Source organism: Haliotis cracherodii, unplaced genomic scaffold (genome assembly GCF_022045235.1).
Source record: "Haliotis cracherodii isolate W230 unplaced genomic scaffold, xgHalCrac1.p SCAF_9, whole genome shotgun sequence".
NCBI lineage: Eukaryota > Metazoa > Mollusca > Gastropoda > Lepetellida > Haliotidae > Haliotis > Haliotis cracherodii.
The window spans coordinates 21539531-21558186 of record NW_027266343.1 but is presented as its reverse complement, the minus strand read 5'-3'; the positions used below and the strand labels follow the sequence as shown (position 1 = coordinate 21558186).

The following is an 18656-nucleotide window of genomic DNA, read 5'->3' as shown; positions in this document are numbered from 1 at the left end:
GACAATTGATATGAAACATCAATGCAGCTGGGGATCTACCTTCTATCGGTATGAGCATTACTATTATGGAAACATGTTGTTGAAGGAGTATCTTAAGATGTACGCTGATAAACTGACCTTCTGTGCTGGTGCAGTCATAAATTCATAGAAGTCGGTAAGTTCTGGACCTAAAGATTTCACTGAAAAATATCACGATCAACAGTTACCACTCCTGAATACAAAACAACACTTGATGGTGGGCTGTCCTGCTATAGAAACAGCTCTTATTGATGGTAAGCTGTTGAGATAACATTCTCAAGAGAATGCTTTTACTGAGGTAGGTGTAACTAAAAAGCTGTACAGTCAGCTTTTATGGACGGTAGGCAGTTTAACTAGGATGCTGTGGAGAAAGCTCTTACTGATGGTAGGCTGTTCAGATAACTTCCCCAGTAGGGGCTTTGAATGAGGGTATGCTGTCTAACAAACATGATGGGAAAGGAGCAGCCATCTGATTTTCAAGGGTAGGATGATAGGGTTTCTAAAAATAATCAAAGTCTTGTTTTACTGAAAAAAATATAACATAAGCCTTGCATATTAGGGAAAGAAATTGTGTGCCCTTTTCCTGCAGACAGTTATCATGGAACTGTTCTGGGTGAACAATGCCTTCCAAATGACGTGCTGGTTTTCTTGGGGAATTAGTCAGCAAAGAGCCGCAGTCACAGGAGACTAATCACAATTTTATTTACAAGAACAATTAACAATTTACAATATACTTAGATAATAACTGAGGGTGCCACAGAGAGTCGGTACACACTCTGGGCTTTGGGAGAGAGGTCTGCTTGGTAAGAGAGTCAAACCCCTTCTCTGCCTAAAACCTGGCTACAGTATGTATTTAACAAATATCTGAACAATATAAAGGAATAGGATTGGTTGATACACGATTAGTTGTGCCCTATGCTAAATGGATGGCTAGACAGAGGGGAATACTAAATCCTGTTAATCCTGTTGGACTGGCACTAATCTTGTTGACATATTTACTGGATGCTTTGAAAGAGATTATGGTGACACTATAGACGAGCTTGTGTTGGGGCCAATCCTTAATGCCCTATAGACGAGTTTGTATGGGGGCTAATCCTTAATGAGTCTTATTCCTGAATGTTATTCTAATATAGGTGATGACAGATTTACATAAATAAAATAGTTCAAGGTAATCTTTTATCTGGGAGATGGGATCTTGACACCTTAGGCTAGCATTTATCTAAAAGCTTCAAATCTATTAAACTATGTAGACGTAACACTTGTCTTATTGAATAGTATGTCTAGAAGATGCGCTCCCATTACCTTAGACTAGCATCTATCTAAAAAGCTATAACTGAAACTACTGATATTTCATATATGCATTTTTACCTGATGATAAGTATTACTTGCTTAACTATAATTATATGAAATGATGTATAAATATTACATCATGATAACTCATAAAAGCACTTGATGTAGATCTAATTATTATAGGATAACTTAGTATAAATGTTATACCATGATACAGTGTGTATTGAAACATCGAGAAGTCAAATCTTAATTCCCAACTGATATTACTAATCTGTTACCTGAACCAGATTGTTAATAGACAGTGTGGTAATTGGGGTTGCATCTCCAATAGCCACTGACCCTCTGGCAGGGGATGCTTGACAGTCTTGGCTAGTTACTCTTCTAGGAAAACTCTTATTCCAACCCCTGCTGGATAGCGGCTGTACCTATTCATGGGAAAGACCAAGGAAACAATCCCCACAGCAAATCCGGAGTCATAAGTCAGTCTGGTGTTGTCTTCAATACCCTTGTGGCAGCTCCTGCAATGCCTCTGATACCAAATAGTACCGACTCTTGCCTTTCTCTTGGATCTATCAGCACATGCCTGCCTGGTCTGATAAGGTGATGTTCCACCATAGTCCAACTGCTCAGCAGGTATGTGTGGCTCAGGGCTCAGACCAGCCTGACTGGGACTGTGAACCTTGCACCAGACAAGATAACAAAGAAAGGAAGAACAAAAGAAGACAGCTCTTAGGCTGACATGATGGAATGTTCACACCATGACAAACAATGAAGACGCTGCAGGAAACCTGCCTGGAAGATTATGGCACCCTGCATGAGAGACTACATGTTCTTCTGGCAGGAAATGGGAGCTGATCAAACAATGACGGATAGATGCTTTGAGCACTACTCTGGCCTCAACTCCAGGGAAACAGCATGTCTGTGCACCTGCTGGTGATTGGGGACGACCAAGTGCAAAAAGGGGGAAAGCCACCTGCATGAACATCTGTGTCAGTGATGGGAAGAGGGAGTGGTGGCCCAGGACATGAGAGACAACTACATCCTCACCTTGTGCAGGGACACGGATGATGGAAGTGATTGTAACAACTATTGCGTGAACAAAAACACTCTAATAGGGTGTATCCTGCAGCGCTGTGTGGCTTCAGGGCAGGACAATACATGCCCATCATGATCTTCTCACTTCACTCACAATGTGCAGTGAGCATAAACAGCCACTCTACGTCAGCTCACAAAAGAGAGATAGCTATTGCCACCCAACTATTGCAATTGCAATAGCTATTGTTTACTACTATTGCAATAGCTATTGCAAATAGGTCAGATTTTATGAAAAATATTAACATTTGTTCCGATATTGTAGCAGCACCAAACTTCCGAGTTTCGTATACATCTATTACTTGGTAGTCGAAATGTATTTTCGTGAGTATAGTGAGCACCCAAGAATAATGTACACACCCCTCTAGTAAATGCAGTATTTGGGGGAAGAAACACATTTTTCAAGTACATGTATTATTTGAATATAAAAGCTACAGAGAATCACTTCTGTGAATTCAGGTGAACGAAGTGATAACAAACTGAGTCAATAAAAACAACACTAGACATGATGACTTACCATTAAAATTGCTCTTGCTTGTTCTGGTAGGCATTGTTTTAGATATAAGGATTAAGATTATAGTCTGCATATCTCGCAACCTGAGCCAGAAATAGCAATCATCTGTACATACATTTTCTCCCAGATCTACCAGTGATTCAGTTAAAAAATACTCAATACCATAAAATTTTCTGTCAACTAAACTTTGTTTCAGGGCATCAATCTGATCGTGGTTGCTGTAAATAACAGTGAGTTGGTGCAATCTGCCGATCTGTTCACACGATTTCGCCGAAATTAATGTAAACACTAGTGAATGGAATTTTGAATAAAATTGATAAAATAGTTTACAAACATAAGTCCAGATATACAATGAACACTTCTTTTTTTAAATATATTTTTATTCAATTCAGTATATGATATTACAGAGTTATACAGTGAGTAGCACGTCTTGCGGTATACTTATTAGGTATATGTTACATACCTATACAGCAGACAGCAATGAACACTTTATATAACCAGATAGTGTAATATTGGGGGGATGAAATTGTGTACAACCTACACCAAGGTTGCTGTCTACAGTCCTTTCACATGCACAGCCTGAGGAATGACTGAATCACAAATACTGAAGTTCTCTTCCACACCACAATCCTGGGTCTCTTCACCCTGCTCTAACAGTGCCAACTTCACAGGCTCTACCATCACATGGAGGATGGGCAGATCCAAAAGGACTTCCCGCTCAAACCCAGCAAAACAGGAACCTGTACGTCCGGCTTTAAAGACTCTAGGGCATTGGACATAGATGTTGAGCCATGGGATGAACTTGCTGCCATCCTCCTGATGGAGGCACAAGCTCAGCAAAGGACTCAAGAGAGCCTCGGCCAAGTCGGCCAAGTCGGCCAAGTGAGGAAAAACAGACCTCACAGAAGACCAGCCAGAGAACATGTCCAAGAGACTCCATCTACAAGTGCAGTTACTCCCTAAAGCTGCAGAGGTAACTGTAGTGTTATCTCTTATCGTAACACCATTACTTATTCATTTTTAGTGGTGACTCGTAATGAAGTATAACAGGAGTTACGTCCCTTAGTCCATGTGCGTTCGCCATATTGCTCATTGCTGTAATGGAACAAGTCCGATGTCTAAAGGTCAAGGTTGAAAAAGCTTTTGTATAAAGCATGTTTGATAACAGAACAGTAACTTCCTTAAAAGAAGAGCTTTTACTTAGGTTAGGCTACCTACCAGCTCCAAGAAGGGCAATTATTGACGGCAGGCTGTTCCACTTGTCCCAGAGTGAAGCTGAGCTGAATGCAGTGAGTGGGAAGGGTGGGTTGTCTAGCAAAGGGTCCATGGCTGCCACAATATGGTCCATTCTTTCTTCATAGTCACTGAAAGCCTAATTTCATGCATAAGTCCAGGAAAAGTACTCAATCAAGACAGTAAACTTTAATTCAAAATTTTGAATGTTAGTAGTAATCAGTGTTATGAACAAGGGTAATTCTTGTACCTGAGCATCTCTTTGAGAGAACTGAGCAATCTGTTGTTTGTTCTTCTCATGATCTCGACTGAGCAGCAGTGACCTGGCTGTGCCATCACGACCACCAGGTGTCGCCAGGGGGGTGTAGGAACTGGGGTCACGCAAGTACACCTTCAACCCATACTTCTATAATAACAAATGCACAATTTCAACATTCATCTTCATGCTTACTCTGTGCAACTGGTGCAGACTATTCAGCAATGTAACAATACCTTTAAAAGCAACTGATACCTATTAATAACAACTTGCTGAACTTTTGCATTTCCTCGGATGCATGTCTTTACTTGTTTTGTCTGTGGTTTAATGCCAAACCCAGCAATGTTTCAGCTATATGACGGTGACCTGTAAATATTCAAAAATCTGGATCAGACAATCCAGTGATTGATATTGTGAACAATGATCCACAGTGATGCCACGCTATCATACAAGTTACCCAGCCTGACCACCTGAACCGTTTGGGTCACCTCTTACCAGGCAGCTGGGGCCCTAGTCTAACCGTGAATTACATGTCTTTACATACTGAAAAGACTTAAACTAGGTATGAAAGGGCAAAAAGATATCATTACAATCACAAAAATACATCCACAAAGTATTGAAGCTCTCCTGATTGTTTCCACTAGAAAATACAACACAAGGCTTATTGCACAAACGTAACAGAAGTTACAAGTGTAACAGGCTAGCAGACATCTTCCCGATTCAAGAGAGTTAACTGACTGATCCAGTTTCCATCCTTGCCGAACTAGACTGGAATTACTGGGCTCGATCACAGCGCCACCAGTGGCTATTACCAGTTATGTCCCTTCTAAGCCTCTCCTATGGACCAATCAGATTCCACCTCTTGTATCACTTGGGTTTGCTTCACACAAAATGGTTGTGCCCAGTCAGGACGATCTGATCAAGATCTATATTGTGATAAAACGGGTCTTACAAAATATCTGCTGACAACGAGTTGGCGGTGCACATGCTTTGCAAATCCTGCAATCGACTGAAGTCTGCACGACAGTTTATGAACCGGATTTCGATTTCGGTGTGCGATTTTGATTGGGCTATGCATGGACTCGTTAGTCCAGCCAAAATGTCACTCCATAATACCAGCCAAGTTTGGCAAGGGTGGACACTGGACTTTTATGGTCAGTTAACACCCTTGCCACAGGAAGATGGCTAGCAGAGTGACATTGTACCAGTTTGGAATACGAACACGATGTGCCAAGTATAACAATACACAACAAGATATAAGAAATGTCATTGGCCATACTGTAAAATACCAAACATCGACATTTCATAACGATATAAAAAGAAACATCCAATAAATGGACAAATGTGACTTTCTATGTTAGGCTATATTGACGATCTTGATCTTGTCAAGAATGGGATTAGAATTCTGTTAAAAAATTTAGACAATGAATTTCAGCTTCGTTGACCCATAGAGTTGAGAGCAGATGCTCAAACAGTCACGCCACATCAACTGTGGTGTGTGAAGAGCAAGGCCACTGAAACATGGCTAAATGAAAGTTTTAAGGTCATGTAGGTGGGTAAGAAATCAAAGTGCGCAAAAGTTATTATATATTATTCTACATTCAACATACCGGTATAACACATCAAATTTTATGATTCATGCAAAAGTAGGCGTGTAAAGGACAGAAATGAGAGTTGAAATTAGGCAGCTGGATATGTTAACAATTGGATTAGAATTCTGTGAGCACTTTTTAGAATATTTCCATCACAATATAGCCACTGTGTGTTGCAATATGTATCACAATACACTATCCGGCACTACTCTGCCCTGACTGATCTGATATATGGACATACAATGAGGACATGATTGTACAACATTATTCACAAGTTTAGATAGGAAAATTCCTCACCTTAAGCTGCAAGTCCTTGACTATCTGGGGACGTAACAAGCTCAAAACATAAGACGCCCTGGAAAACTTGAAACCTGAAACATTGTATGTATATGTGTGTCAAAGTGATATGGACATATTTCTCTAATACGTAGAAATATGCCAATATGTAAAACTTTGACGTTGTATTACAGTCTACTATTGTGAGTGAATGAGTTGGTAAATGGGCTGCATGTGCTTGTTTGTTTGTTTGTTTAATGCCGCATTCAGCAATATTCCAGCTATATGACGGCGGTCTTATAATAATCAAATCTGGACCAGACAATCAAGTGATTGACATCATGAGCACTGATCCACAGGATTGGGATACGGTGACATGCATCAACCAAGTCAGCGAGTCTGACCACACGATCCCATTAGTCGCCTCTTACGACAAGCATAGTTACCTTCTACCCCAGATCTTCACAGGTCGGGCTGCATGTGATTGTTAGCCACACTTCAGCCAGGCCACTGTGATAGTGCTAACCACTCACACCTGGAGCATTACTCCCTAGGGTCAGCACTGACACAGCCAGGCCACTGTGATAGTGCTAACCACTCACACCCGGAGCATTACTCCCTAGGGTCAGCACTGACACAGCCAGGCCACTGTGAAAGTGCTAACCACTCACACCTGGAGCATTACTCCCTAGGGTCAGCACTGACACAGCCAGGCCACTGTGATAGTGCTAACCACTCACACCTGGAGCATTACTCCCTAGGGTCAGCACTGACACAGCCAGGCCACTGTGATAGTGCTAACCACTCACACCTGGAGCATTACTCCCTAGGGTCAGCACTGACACAGCCAGGCCACTGTGATAGTGCTAACCACTCACACCTGGAGCATTACTCCCTAGGGTCAGCACTGACACAGACAGGCAGTCTGTAGGGCCTTACACAATACACTACAACACACTGTCAGCATCTGGCGTAAAGGTGACTGCACTACCGCAGTGAGCAGACCTGGGATGATTTCCTCTGTAACTGCAGCGCCACCTATGATGTGTCTCCGCTCCACCACACACACATCAAGTCCTGCCTTCTGTAGGTAGGCTGCCTGTCAACATAACAACAGTGCTGTAATACTTGTCACAACACACACCAAACAGCAGTACTGCAATACTTGTCACAACACACACGAAACAGCAGTATTGCAATACTTGTCACAACACACATCAAACAGCAGTGCTGTAATACTTGTCACAACACGCACCAAACAGCAGTCCTCTGATGCTTGTCACAACACACATCAAACAGCAGTACTGAAATACTTGTCACAACACACATCAAACAGCAGTACTGCAATACTTGTCACAACACAAACCAAACAGCAGTACTGAAATACTTGTCACAATGCACATCTAACAGCAGTACTGCAATACTTGTCATAACACACACCAAACAGCAGTACTGAAATACTTGTCACAACACACACCAAACAGCAGTACTGTTATACTTATCACAACAAACACCAAACAGCAGTACTGAAATACTTGTCACAACACACACCAAACAGCAGTACTGCAATACTTGTCACAACACACACCAAACTGTTAAGTGTTTGATGCTACCAGACTTCATAACTACCAAGTTATAACAGATAGAAGTGGTTGGTCATTGGATTTACTTCTCAGCTTCCAGAACGCCATCAGACGACGCTAACAGTGACGTGTGCATATATGCGTACAGTAAGGGAGGTAACTCTAAAGCCATCAATACGTAACATCTCCCCTTTTAAAGGTAACCCTTAAAGTCTTGAAACATTAATGCAATACTACTGGTAAAACAAGTCTTTGTTCTTAACATCTCAGTTGCTGAAAACCGAAAGCATATTTGAAACACTTCCCAAACTTTCAACACAATAACAGTTATGAATTGATTTCGTCCTTAGTAAGGCACACAGTTCATAACATAAAAACTAAACAGTTCTTCGTCCTTTCAAAAAGACATACAGTGCATAAAACAATTTTACTGCAAAACAGCTTTACTTTAAAGTTCTTAATTTGTAAGATAACCTCTGAATCTAGACGGTTGTTTGATCACACGACCACGAGAAGTTCTCTTCTCAGTTGTCTCACTTGACTGTCTAGTTGTCTGTGCAGGAATCTGAACTCTCTCAGTAGTTTTGCTTGATGTTTGGTCTACAGGCTTGTCAGTACAGTTCCTCATAGGAGTTTCGGCGGAAGTTCTTTCCACACACAAATCTGGTTCTAACCGGTTCCTTTCAGCCATATTTGTATCCACAAACAATGGAGGAGCTTCATGAGACTTTCTCAAATGTCGTCTGTTTCTGCGCAAGTTACTGCCATCTTCTGTACGCAGTTCATACGACCTCACATCCACCTGTTGTTCTATAACAGCTTTCTTCCACTGTTTGTCGAACTTAGTAGGCTTGACTCTTACCACATCTCCCTCCTTCAGAGCAGGAAGTTCGTTGGTGCCTCTATTGAAGTATATAAGCCTCTTTAGATTTTTTACAAGCTATCTTGTCTGACACACCATCAACGGTCTTTGGTTGTAAAAGTGTACTTGCTGTTGGGAGTTTGGTCTTTGTTCTCCGGCTAAAGAGTCGCTGTACCGGAGAAAATCCTATTCCCTCTGTCGGAACATTTCGCCAGTCCAGGAGAGCTAAGTAAGGATCAGTTTGGGCATGTAGTGACTTTGTCATCAGCTTCTTAGCTATCTTCACCACGCTTTCAACTTTCCCGTTGGATTGTGGGTAGCGAGGTGACAACGTAACATGCTCAAATTCATAGTTGTCTGAGAACTTACGAAAAGCTTCAGAGTTGAACGGTGGACCGTTATCGGAGTTAATCTGATTTGGAATCCCATGTCTAGCTAGATGTGACTTGAGCTTCTTGTTGATTTCAGGAGCTTTCTTGCTGTGGAGTCTGTCAACTTCAAAGAAGTTGGAATAATAGTCCACAGTAATCAAAAAGTCTTTCTGATCAAACTCAAACAAATCGAATCCCAGTTTCTCCCAGGGACGAGTAGGAATATGATGACTGATCAAAGGCTCACAGCTTTGGTCTTGTTGTAGGGTGTTGCAGGTTTCACACTTGCTTACAAGATCTATTATCTCCTGTCCCATGTTCGGCCAGTAGACAAGTTCTTTTGCTCGTCGTATACACCCTTGCGCACCGATGTGGCTTGAGTGAATTCTCTCCATGATGTTGCCACGAATACTTGCAGGTACAACAACACGCTCGCCCTTGAATACTACGACATTCTGCACAGAGATTTCGTCCCGAAAGGTAAAGTACTCACGTACTGAGTGTGGTACATCTTCCTTTGACGGTGGCCAGCCTTGCTGTATGAGCTGCATCATCTTGCTCATACAAGTATCTTTACTTGTGGCTTGTTTCAGTTCAGCTAGTCTCTATTGAGATATGGATAAATGCTCGACCATTTGAATTGTCTCAATGTCAATAGCTGTTGGGCTCCTCATGTCTATCATCAACACTTGGCCTTCGTCAGTGATCAATTGTCTGTCATGTGGTAAGTACACACGACTTAATGTGTCAGCCATGAACATCAGGCTTCCTTTCTTGTACACCACTGCAAAGTCGTACTTCTGCAACCGTAGCATCATGCGTTGCAGCCTTTTAGGTGCGCTCAGGAGGCTCTTTCTCAAGATGGACTCTAAAGGTTTGTGGTCTGTCTCTATGGTCACCTTGCGTCCATACACATACTGGTCAAAACGTTCCAGTCCAAAGACTATTGCAAGCATTTCCTTTTCTATCTGAGCGTTATGTTGCTCTGTGCTTGTCATTGATCTGGATGCATATGCCACTGGTTGTCCATCTTGCATAAGACATGCTCCGAGGCCACTTTGTGAAGCATCACATTGGAGATATGTGACAGCTTCATTATCAAAATATTTCAGAACAGGAGGTTCTGACAGAATGTGCTTAATCTTCTCCAAGCACTGTCCATGTACAGTGTTGTCCCATCGAAAGTTCACTTCACCTTTCAGCAGATCTCTCAGTGGAGCGGTGATTTCAGAGAGATTGGGTACAAACTTTTGCACATAGTTGACCATCCCCAAGATGCGTTGCACACCTTGTTTGTCAGTAGGTGAAGGCATTTTCTTGATAGCCTCAATTTGGAGTCCATCATCAATTTGGAGTCCATCAGCAGTGAGTACATGACCCAGGTAGGGCACTTTTGGCAGTTTCAACTTCAGTTTAGACTCATTCAGTTTGATGTCCTTCGCTCGACAACGATCAATTTCTTGTCGTGATCGACCTCAGCCTCCTGATCAGTTTCTCCCACGCCGTAAACTAAGATATCGTCATGAATCGCCATACAGTCCAGATATGGCATCATTCAGTCGTCGTTGGAACTCTTCAGGAGCTGGTGAGTGGCCAAATGGCATACGGAGCCAACGGTACTTTCCCCAGGGAGTTTCAAATGTTGTCAGGTAACTGCTCTGTTCATCCAACTGAACATGCCAGAACCCATTTTTGGCATCCACCAAAGAGAAACATTTGGCCTTGGCCAACTTAGGCAACACATCATCTATAGTCATTATCGGATAATGGTTTCTCTTAAGTGCCTTGTTTAACGGTTTCGGGTCGATACAGATCCTGATTTTGTTTGTCCTCGGTTTCTGCACCACCACCAAAGCTGACACCCAGTCTGTTGGTATGACAACAGGTGTAATAATCTTCTGCTCCGTCAGTCTTTCCAGTTCAGATTTCAGCTGAGATTGTACAGCAACAGGAATCTTGCGACATGGTAACTGTACTGGGGTTACAGTATTGTCAACCTCCAAGTGTAGAAAGCCTTCCAGAGTTCCCTCACCATCAAACAAATCCTGATAATTTTGTTTGATATCATTCATTTCCAGTTTCCCAGGCTCAAGTGAAGAGTCAGCAGTTAGATTTTCCTCGGGTGATTCCATCAACAGAATATTGTCAAAGTTCACAATGATCAGTTGCATCTGTTGAACAGCTCGTGCCCCTAATATTGGTTTGCAACCCTTCTCAGACACAATTAAAAACTCAACACTGTACCTGCGGCCATTCTTGGGGTTTTGTAGTGACACACGTATCTTCCCAAGAGGTTTTGTCTCAGCACCGTTGTACATTCGCAGTGTGGAAATCAGATTAGTGTCCACTTTACTGAAGTTGTCATCCCTGAACACTTGAGTATACACAGAAGAAGGCAGAATGTTAACAGTTGACCCACAGTCAAGTTGAAATTCAACTTCCTCTCTATTCACAACCAATGTTGCAAATATCTTTTTGGGGTAATTCTGATTGACCAAGTTCATTTCATTACAGAACTGACACAGTCAGAAGTTACAGACATTACAAATTCTTCACTATCTTCAGTATCACTATCCACCATGTGAACCCTGTCTTTGCTCTTTCCAGGACACAAAGCAGCAAAGTGATTTCTCTTTTTGCATTTTGCACAAGTCTTACCCCATGCCGGACATTCTTTCTTTTGAAACTCATGCCTCTTTCCACAGAACTTACATTTGAGCAGTTCAGATGTTTTGATCTGATGCTTAGCATTAGGTTTCTGTGACTTGTTGGGTTTCCTTTGACTTACAAACTGAACATCTTCAGCTTGCGATAGTGATTTCAGACGTCTCGTCGCACTTTCATGCGACCTACAAATATCTATGCAGACCTTTAAAGACAGTTTTGAAGCTTGTAACAATCTCTTTCTTGTTGCATTATCGCGGATGCCCATTACCATCCTGTCACGGGTCAATGACTCCGCTAAATCCCCATAGTTGCAACTCTTTGCAAGATTTCTTAATGCTGCAACATAAGAATCAGTGGACTCGGATTGTTCCTGGTCCCTTCTGTTGAAATTGTATCTTTCCCAAGTTTCATTTGTTTCCCCTATACAATAATGTTCAAGTTTTTCCAGTATTTTGTCCACCTTCTGTCTATCTGCTTCATTTTCAAATTCTAATCCATCTACAATGTCTAAGACATCTGGACCAATACATGTCAATAGGGTAGCCGATCGACATTCCTCACTATCAGTCCTAGTGCGAGAAGCAAGCTCATAATTTTCCCACATTCGTTTGAATTTCTTGAAATTTCTAGACAGATCACCTTTCAGATCTAATCTAGTAGGCAGTGGAATGTTAACTGGTATGTGAACAACTTGGGGTGCAGCCTGATTACCTTCTGCCATGATCAGTCAAAAACAGTAATCAAGCAATATGGCGTAATGGCTTTCCGTAGATTCAATTACACACAGAATAGTATTCAGTCAGTTCAGATAGAAAACACCGTTGTTCCCATAGATCATATCAGAAACAGTTTAGATTACTGGTTGAAATCCCTTACAGTCAGAGTATATATCAAATTTCTCAACGAAATATGACACAGTTCAGTAGATTTACCACGCCGTATCGGTATCACGAAAATAGGTGACATGCATCAGAAACGCACGCGGTCAGTCAGACAGGGAACAGAAACAGTTAGAATAGGGAATTTCAACACAGTTCAACGTTATGATAGCAATCTAAGTTTTACTTCTGACACCATGTTAAGTGTTTGATGCTACCAGACTTCATAACTACCAAGTTATAACAGAAAGAAGTGGTTGGTCATTGGATTTACTTCTCAGCTTCCAGAACGCCATCAGATGACGCTAACAGTGACGTGTGCATATATGCGTACAGTAAGGGAGGTAACTCTCAAGCCATCAATACGTAACACAAACAGCAGTACTGCAATACTTGTCACAACCCAAAACAAACAGCAGTACTGAAATACTTGTCACAACACACACCAAACAGCAGTACTGCAATACTTGTCACAACACACATCAAACAGCAGTACTGTAATACTTGTCACAACACAAACCAAACAGCAGTACTGTAATACTTGTCACAACCCAAAACAAACAGTAGTACTCTAATACTTGTCACAACACACACCAAACAGCAGTGCTGCAATACTTGTCACAACACACACTAAACAGCAGTACTGCAATACTTGTCACAACCCAAAACAAACAGTAGTACTCTAATACTTGTCACAACACACACCAAACAGCAGTACTGCAATACTTGTCACAACACACATCAAACAGCAGTACTGCAATAATTGTCACAACACACATCAAACAGCAGTACTGCAATACTTGTCACAACACAAACCAAACAGCAGTACTACAATACTTGTCACAACACACATCAAACAGCAGTACTGCAATAATTGTCACAACACACATCAAACAGCAGTACTGCAATAATTGTCACAACACACATCAAACAGCAGTACTGCAATACTTATCACAACACACACCAAACAGCAGTACTGCAATACTTGTCACAACACACATCAAACAGCAGTACTGCAATACTTGTCACAACACACATCAAACAGCAGTACTGCAATACTTGTCACAACACACATCAAACAGCAGTACTGCAATACTTGTCACAACACACATCAAACAGCAGTACTGCAATACTTGTCACAACACACACGAAACAGCAGTACTGCAATACTTGTCACAACACACATCAAACAGCAGTACTGCAATACTTGTCACAACACACATCAAACAGCAGTACTGCAATACTTGTCACAACACAAACCAAACAGTAGTACTGCAATACTTGTCACAACACACATCAAACAGCAGTACTGCAATACTTGTCACAACACACATCAAACAGCAGTACTGCAATACTTGTCACAACACACATCAAACAGCAGTACTGCAATAATTGTCACAACACACATCAAACAGCAGTACTGCAATACTTGTCACAACACAAACCAAACAGCAGTACTGAAATACTTGTCACAACACACATCAAACAGCAGTACTGCAATACTTGTCACAACACACACGAAACAGCAGTACTGCAATACTTGTCACAACACACATCAAACAGCAGTACTGCAATACTTGTCACAACACACATCAAACAGCAGTACTGCAATATTTGTCACAACACAAACCAAACAGCAGTACTGCAATACTTGTCACAACACACATCAAACAGCAGTACTGCAATACTTGTCACAACACACATCAAACAGCAGTACTGCAATACTTATCACAACACACACCAAACAGCAGTACTGCAATACTTGTCACAACACACATCAAACAGCAGTACTGCAATACTTGTCACAACACACATCAAACAGCAGTACTGCAATACTTGTCACAACACACATCACACAGCAGTACTGCAATAATTGTCACAACACACATCAAACAGCAGTACTGCAATACTTGTCACAACACACACGAAACAGCAGTACTGCAATACTTGTCACAACACACATCAAACAGCAGTACTGCAATAATTGTCACAACACACATCAAACAGCAGTACTGCAATACTTGTCACAACACAAACCAAACAGCAGTACTGCAATACTTGTCACAACACACATCAAACAGCAGTACTGCAATATTTGTCACAACACAAACCAAACAGCAGTACTGCAATACTTGTCACAACACACATCAAACAGCAGTACTGCAATACTTGTCACAACACACATCAAACAGCAGTACTGAAATACTTGTCACAACACACATCAAACAGCAGTACTGCAATACTTGTCACAACACACATCAAACAGCAGTACTGCAATACTTGTCACAACACAAACCAAACAGCAGTACTACAATACTTGTCACAACACACATCAAACAGCAGTACTGCAATAATTGTCACAACACACATCAAACAGCAGTACTGCAATATTTGTCACAACACACATCAAACAGCAGTACTGCAATACTTGTCACAACACACATCAAACAGCAGTACTGCAATACTTGTCACAACACACACCAAACAGCAGTACTGCAATAATTGTCACAACACACATCAAACAGCAGTACTGCAATACTTGTCACAACACACACGAAACAACAGTACTGCAATACTTGTCACAACATACATCAAACAGCAGTACTGCAATAATTGTCACAACACACATCAAACAGCAGTACTGCAATACTTGTCACAACACAAACCAAACAGCAGTACTGCAATACTTGTCACAACACACATCAAACAGCAGTACTCCAATACTTGTCACAACACACATCAAACAGCAGTACTGCAATACTTGTCACAACGCACACCAAACAGCAGTACTGAAATACTTGTCACAACACATATCAAACAGCAGTACTGCAATAATTGTCACAACACACATCAAACAGCAGTACTGCAATAATTGTCACAACACAAACCAAACAGCAGTACTGCAATACTTGTCACAACACACATCAAACAGCAGTACTGCAATACTTGTCACAACACACATCAAACAGCAGTACTGCAATACTTGTCACAACGCACACCAAACAGCAGTACTGCAATACTTGTCACAACACACACCAAACAGCAGTACTGCAATACTTGTTCCAGCAAAACATATAGAATCCACCAAGACACCGTCTGACCATCAGATCCAAGTTAACCTCCTGTGACAAGTGCCCTATTCTTACCCGGGTCCCAACAGGTGACTGGTTCCATGATTTACATTACAAGATGGGGTAACAACTGTACATGGTGATGCTCGATCCCACTCTAGACTATACTTACAGACACCAGTCCATTGTGGCCTGGAAAATAATCCATAGGACATACATATGTAAATAGATTTATTAAAAAAGAATGCACATATATAAATGACCATTCCATGTAATCGAAATATTTACTGTTAAGTATAAGAAACTAAGATGTTTAGAAATTATTAAACTATTATGACAAAATATGTCAAAAAATGCAATATGCAATACAATATACTGAATGACCTGACAGTAGAGTGTCATATTACAGTTAATGCAGTCTCATACCTGCACCAATCACGACCGCATCATAGTGGGACTTGAGGCTGTTAGTGTGGGTTGACCGCTGTCCACGGCTGGAGAAACTGTCCACAAACAGCTTTCCACCTGAACCTCTCTCCAACAACTGACCACAGGTGACAACACCCCTCTCCAACCACTGACCATAGGTGACCACACCCCTCCCTGTCCCCCTCAGTTGGCCTACTGTCCTGCACAGCATAGTGCATGTGTGGTGTGAAGCCCTGGAAGTTGCCCTGGTGACCCTGCTGGGAGCTGACAGTTGGGCTGATCGGCAAGTTGACCCTGAACTTGCCAACACATACACGACCTACATAGATGGTTACAGATACAGGCGCGATTATCTACTGGAACTGTCTGAAGCACTGACATATGCACTGATACCATTAACTGGGAGTTTAATAGCAAATGAGTTAAAGTAAAACATGTTATAAAGTGATATAATTCATGAGATTAAATATGGTATGTCTTAGTAGTAGTAGTAGTAGTAGTAGTAGTAGTAGTAGTAGTGGGAAGCTTGTTGAGCCCATCTTCCCGAAGCAAGGGAGTTAACTGTAAAAGTCCAGTTTCCACCCTTGCCAAACAAGGCGGGGATTATAGAGTTACATTTTGGCTGGAGTAATGGGTCTTGTATAATGCATAATCCAATCAAAATCACATAACAATCTAGACATCTGGTTCACAAGCAACATGGATTTCGATGTGCAGATTTCAGTCAACTGCAGGATTTGAAAACATGCCTGCAGTCACCTGGCCTGGCCGATAGCAGATATATAGCACATCCTTTTGTTTGTGTTTTTTTGTTTTTAATCAAGGTTCTCAAGTGATTTGATGCACTTTGCAGGGTAAGACCCATTTTATTACAATAGAGATCTTGATTATCAATCAAATCATTTTGTATGGGCACTGTCAGCTCGTTAAATAGCCACTGATGTCGCTACGATCGAGCCCAGAAATTCAACAAATGAAAACACAAAATAATGATATTACTAAATCGTTGACTGTCAAACATATTTATCATAATGGACTTGAGATATTATACTCTGGTTAATCAATGTTCAGTGTATTAAATAAAATAAAATAAGTGAAATTATCATCAGGTTCTGAAGCAGTTTTGAAAATCATCTTTTTGTCTGGACTTTACAGGTAACAACTGTACAGTAATGAAATATTGGTTATTTCTTAATCTTATCTTTTCAGAAACTTTACTTGCATTGCAGGTTCACAGATCATCTACAGCTAAACTCGTTCCCAGATCTGTCAGCAGGATGTCAGTACACAGTCCAGACAGAATAACCCTATTGTGACCTCAAATAAACAAGCTCAGTGCTTTAAATGGTGTTTTAAATGATGGCCTATACCAGAAGTATGATTTCTCTAGATACAATATATGTGTATATATACTCAGCACTAATGATTTACCATGATACATGTGTATATATACTCAGCACCAATGATTTCCCCAGATACAATACATGTGTATATATACTCAGCACCAATCATTTCTCCACATACAATACATGTGTATATACACTCAGCACAAATGATTTCCCCAGATACAATACATGTGTATATATACTCAGCACCAATGATTTCCCCAGATACAATACATGTGTATACATACTCAGCACTAATGATTTCCCCAGATACAATACATGTGTATATATATACTCAGCACTAATGATTTCACCAGATACAATATATGTGTGTATATACTCAGCACTAATGATTTCCCCAGATACATGTGTATATATACTCAGCACTAATGATTTCCCCAGATACAATACATGTGTATATATATATATATATACTCAGCACCAATGATTTCCCCAGATACAATACATGTGTATATATACTCAGCACCAATCATTTCCCCAGATACAATATATGTGCATATATACTCAGCACCAATGATTTCCCCAGATACAATATATGTGTATATATACTCAGCACTAATGATTTCCCCAGATACAATGCATGTGTATATATATACTCAGCACTAATGATTTCCCCAGATACAATATATGTGTATATATACTCAGCACTAATGATTTCCCCAGATACAATACATGTGTATATATACTCAGCACCAATGATTTCCCCAGATACAATATATGTGTATATATACTCAGCACAAATGATTTCCCCAGATACAATGCATGTACCATATTTTCATTAGTCATGATTTCCCCAGATACAATACATGTACCATATTTTCATTAGTCATGATTTCCCCAGATACAATACATGTACCATATTTTCATTAGTAATGATTTCCCCAGAAGTAGTATAGACAGTGGTGATCCTGGCTCACTTCCTCTGGAGTCATATTTATATACCTATACTGCTAGTCTGCTACTACAGAGGGAATTCTTTATGTATAAATGATGATGCGATTCAACGATCATCATGAGTCATATGAAAAGAATCATCAATATTAATTAACAATGGATAAAATTTACTATAGCCCACGAGGACATTGGAAAGGTATAGGAGCAATACAAAAATTGGCCAC

General features: G+C 40.8%; 1 protein-coding gene across 1 annotated transcript in view; it reads right to left on the bottom strand.

Moving 5' to 3' along the window:
* Nucleotides 1-18656, bottom strand: part of LOC139452989 (pyridine nucleotide-disulfide oxidoreductase domain-containing protein 2-like) — an 81739-nt gene that overhangs the window by 44270 nt on the left and 18813 nt on the right. Inside the window, exons 2-8 of the mRNA XM_071234615.1 lie at nt 16130-16426; nt 15876-15895; nt 7277-7370; nt 6293-6366; nt 4398-4553; nt 4133-4286; nt 118-179 (exon numbers count right to left, since the gene is read on the bottom strand). Coding sequence (XP_071090716.1) covers nt 118-179; nt 4133-4286; nt 4398-4553; nt 6293-6366; nt 7277-7370; nt 15876-15895; nt 16130-16426 — 857 coding nt within the window. The remainder of the gene's footprint in view (nt 1-117; nt 180-4132; nt 4287-4397; nt 4554-6292; nt 6367-7276; nt 7371-15875; nt 15896-16129; nt 16427-18656) is intronic.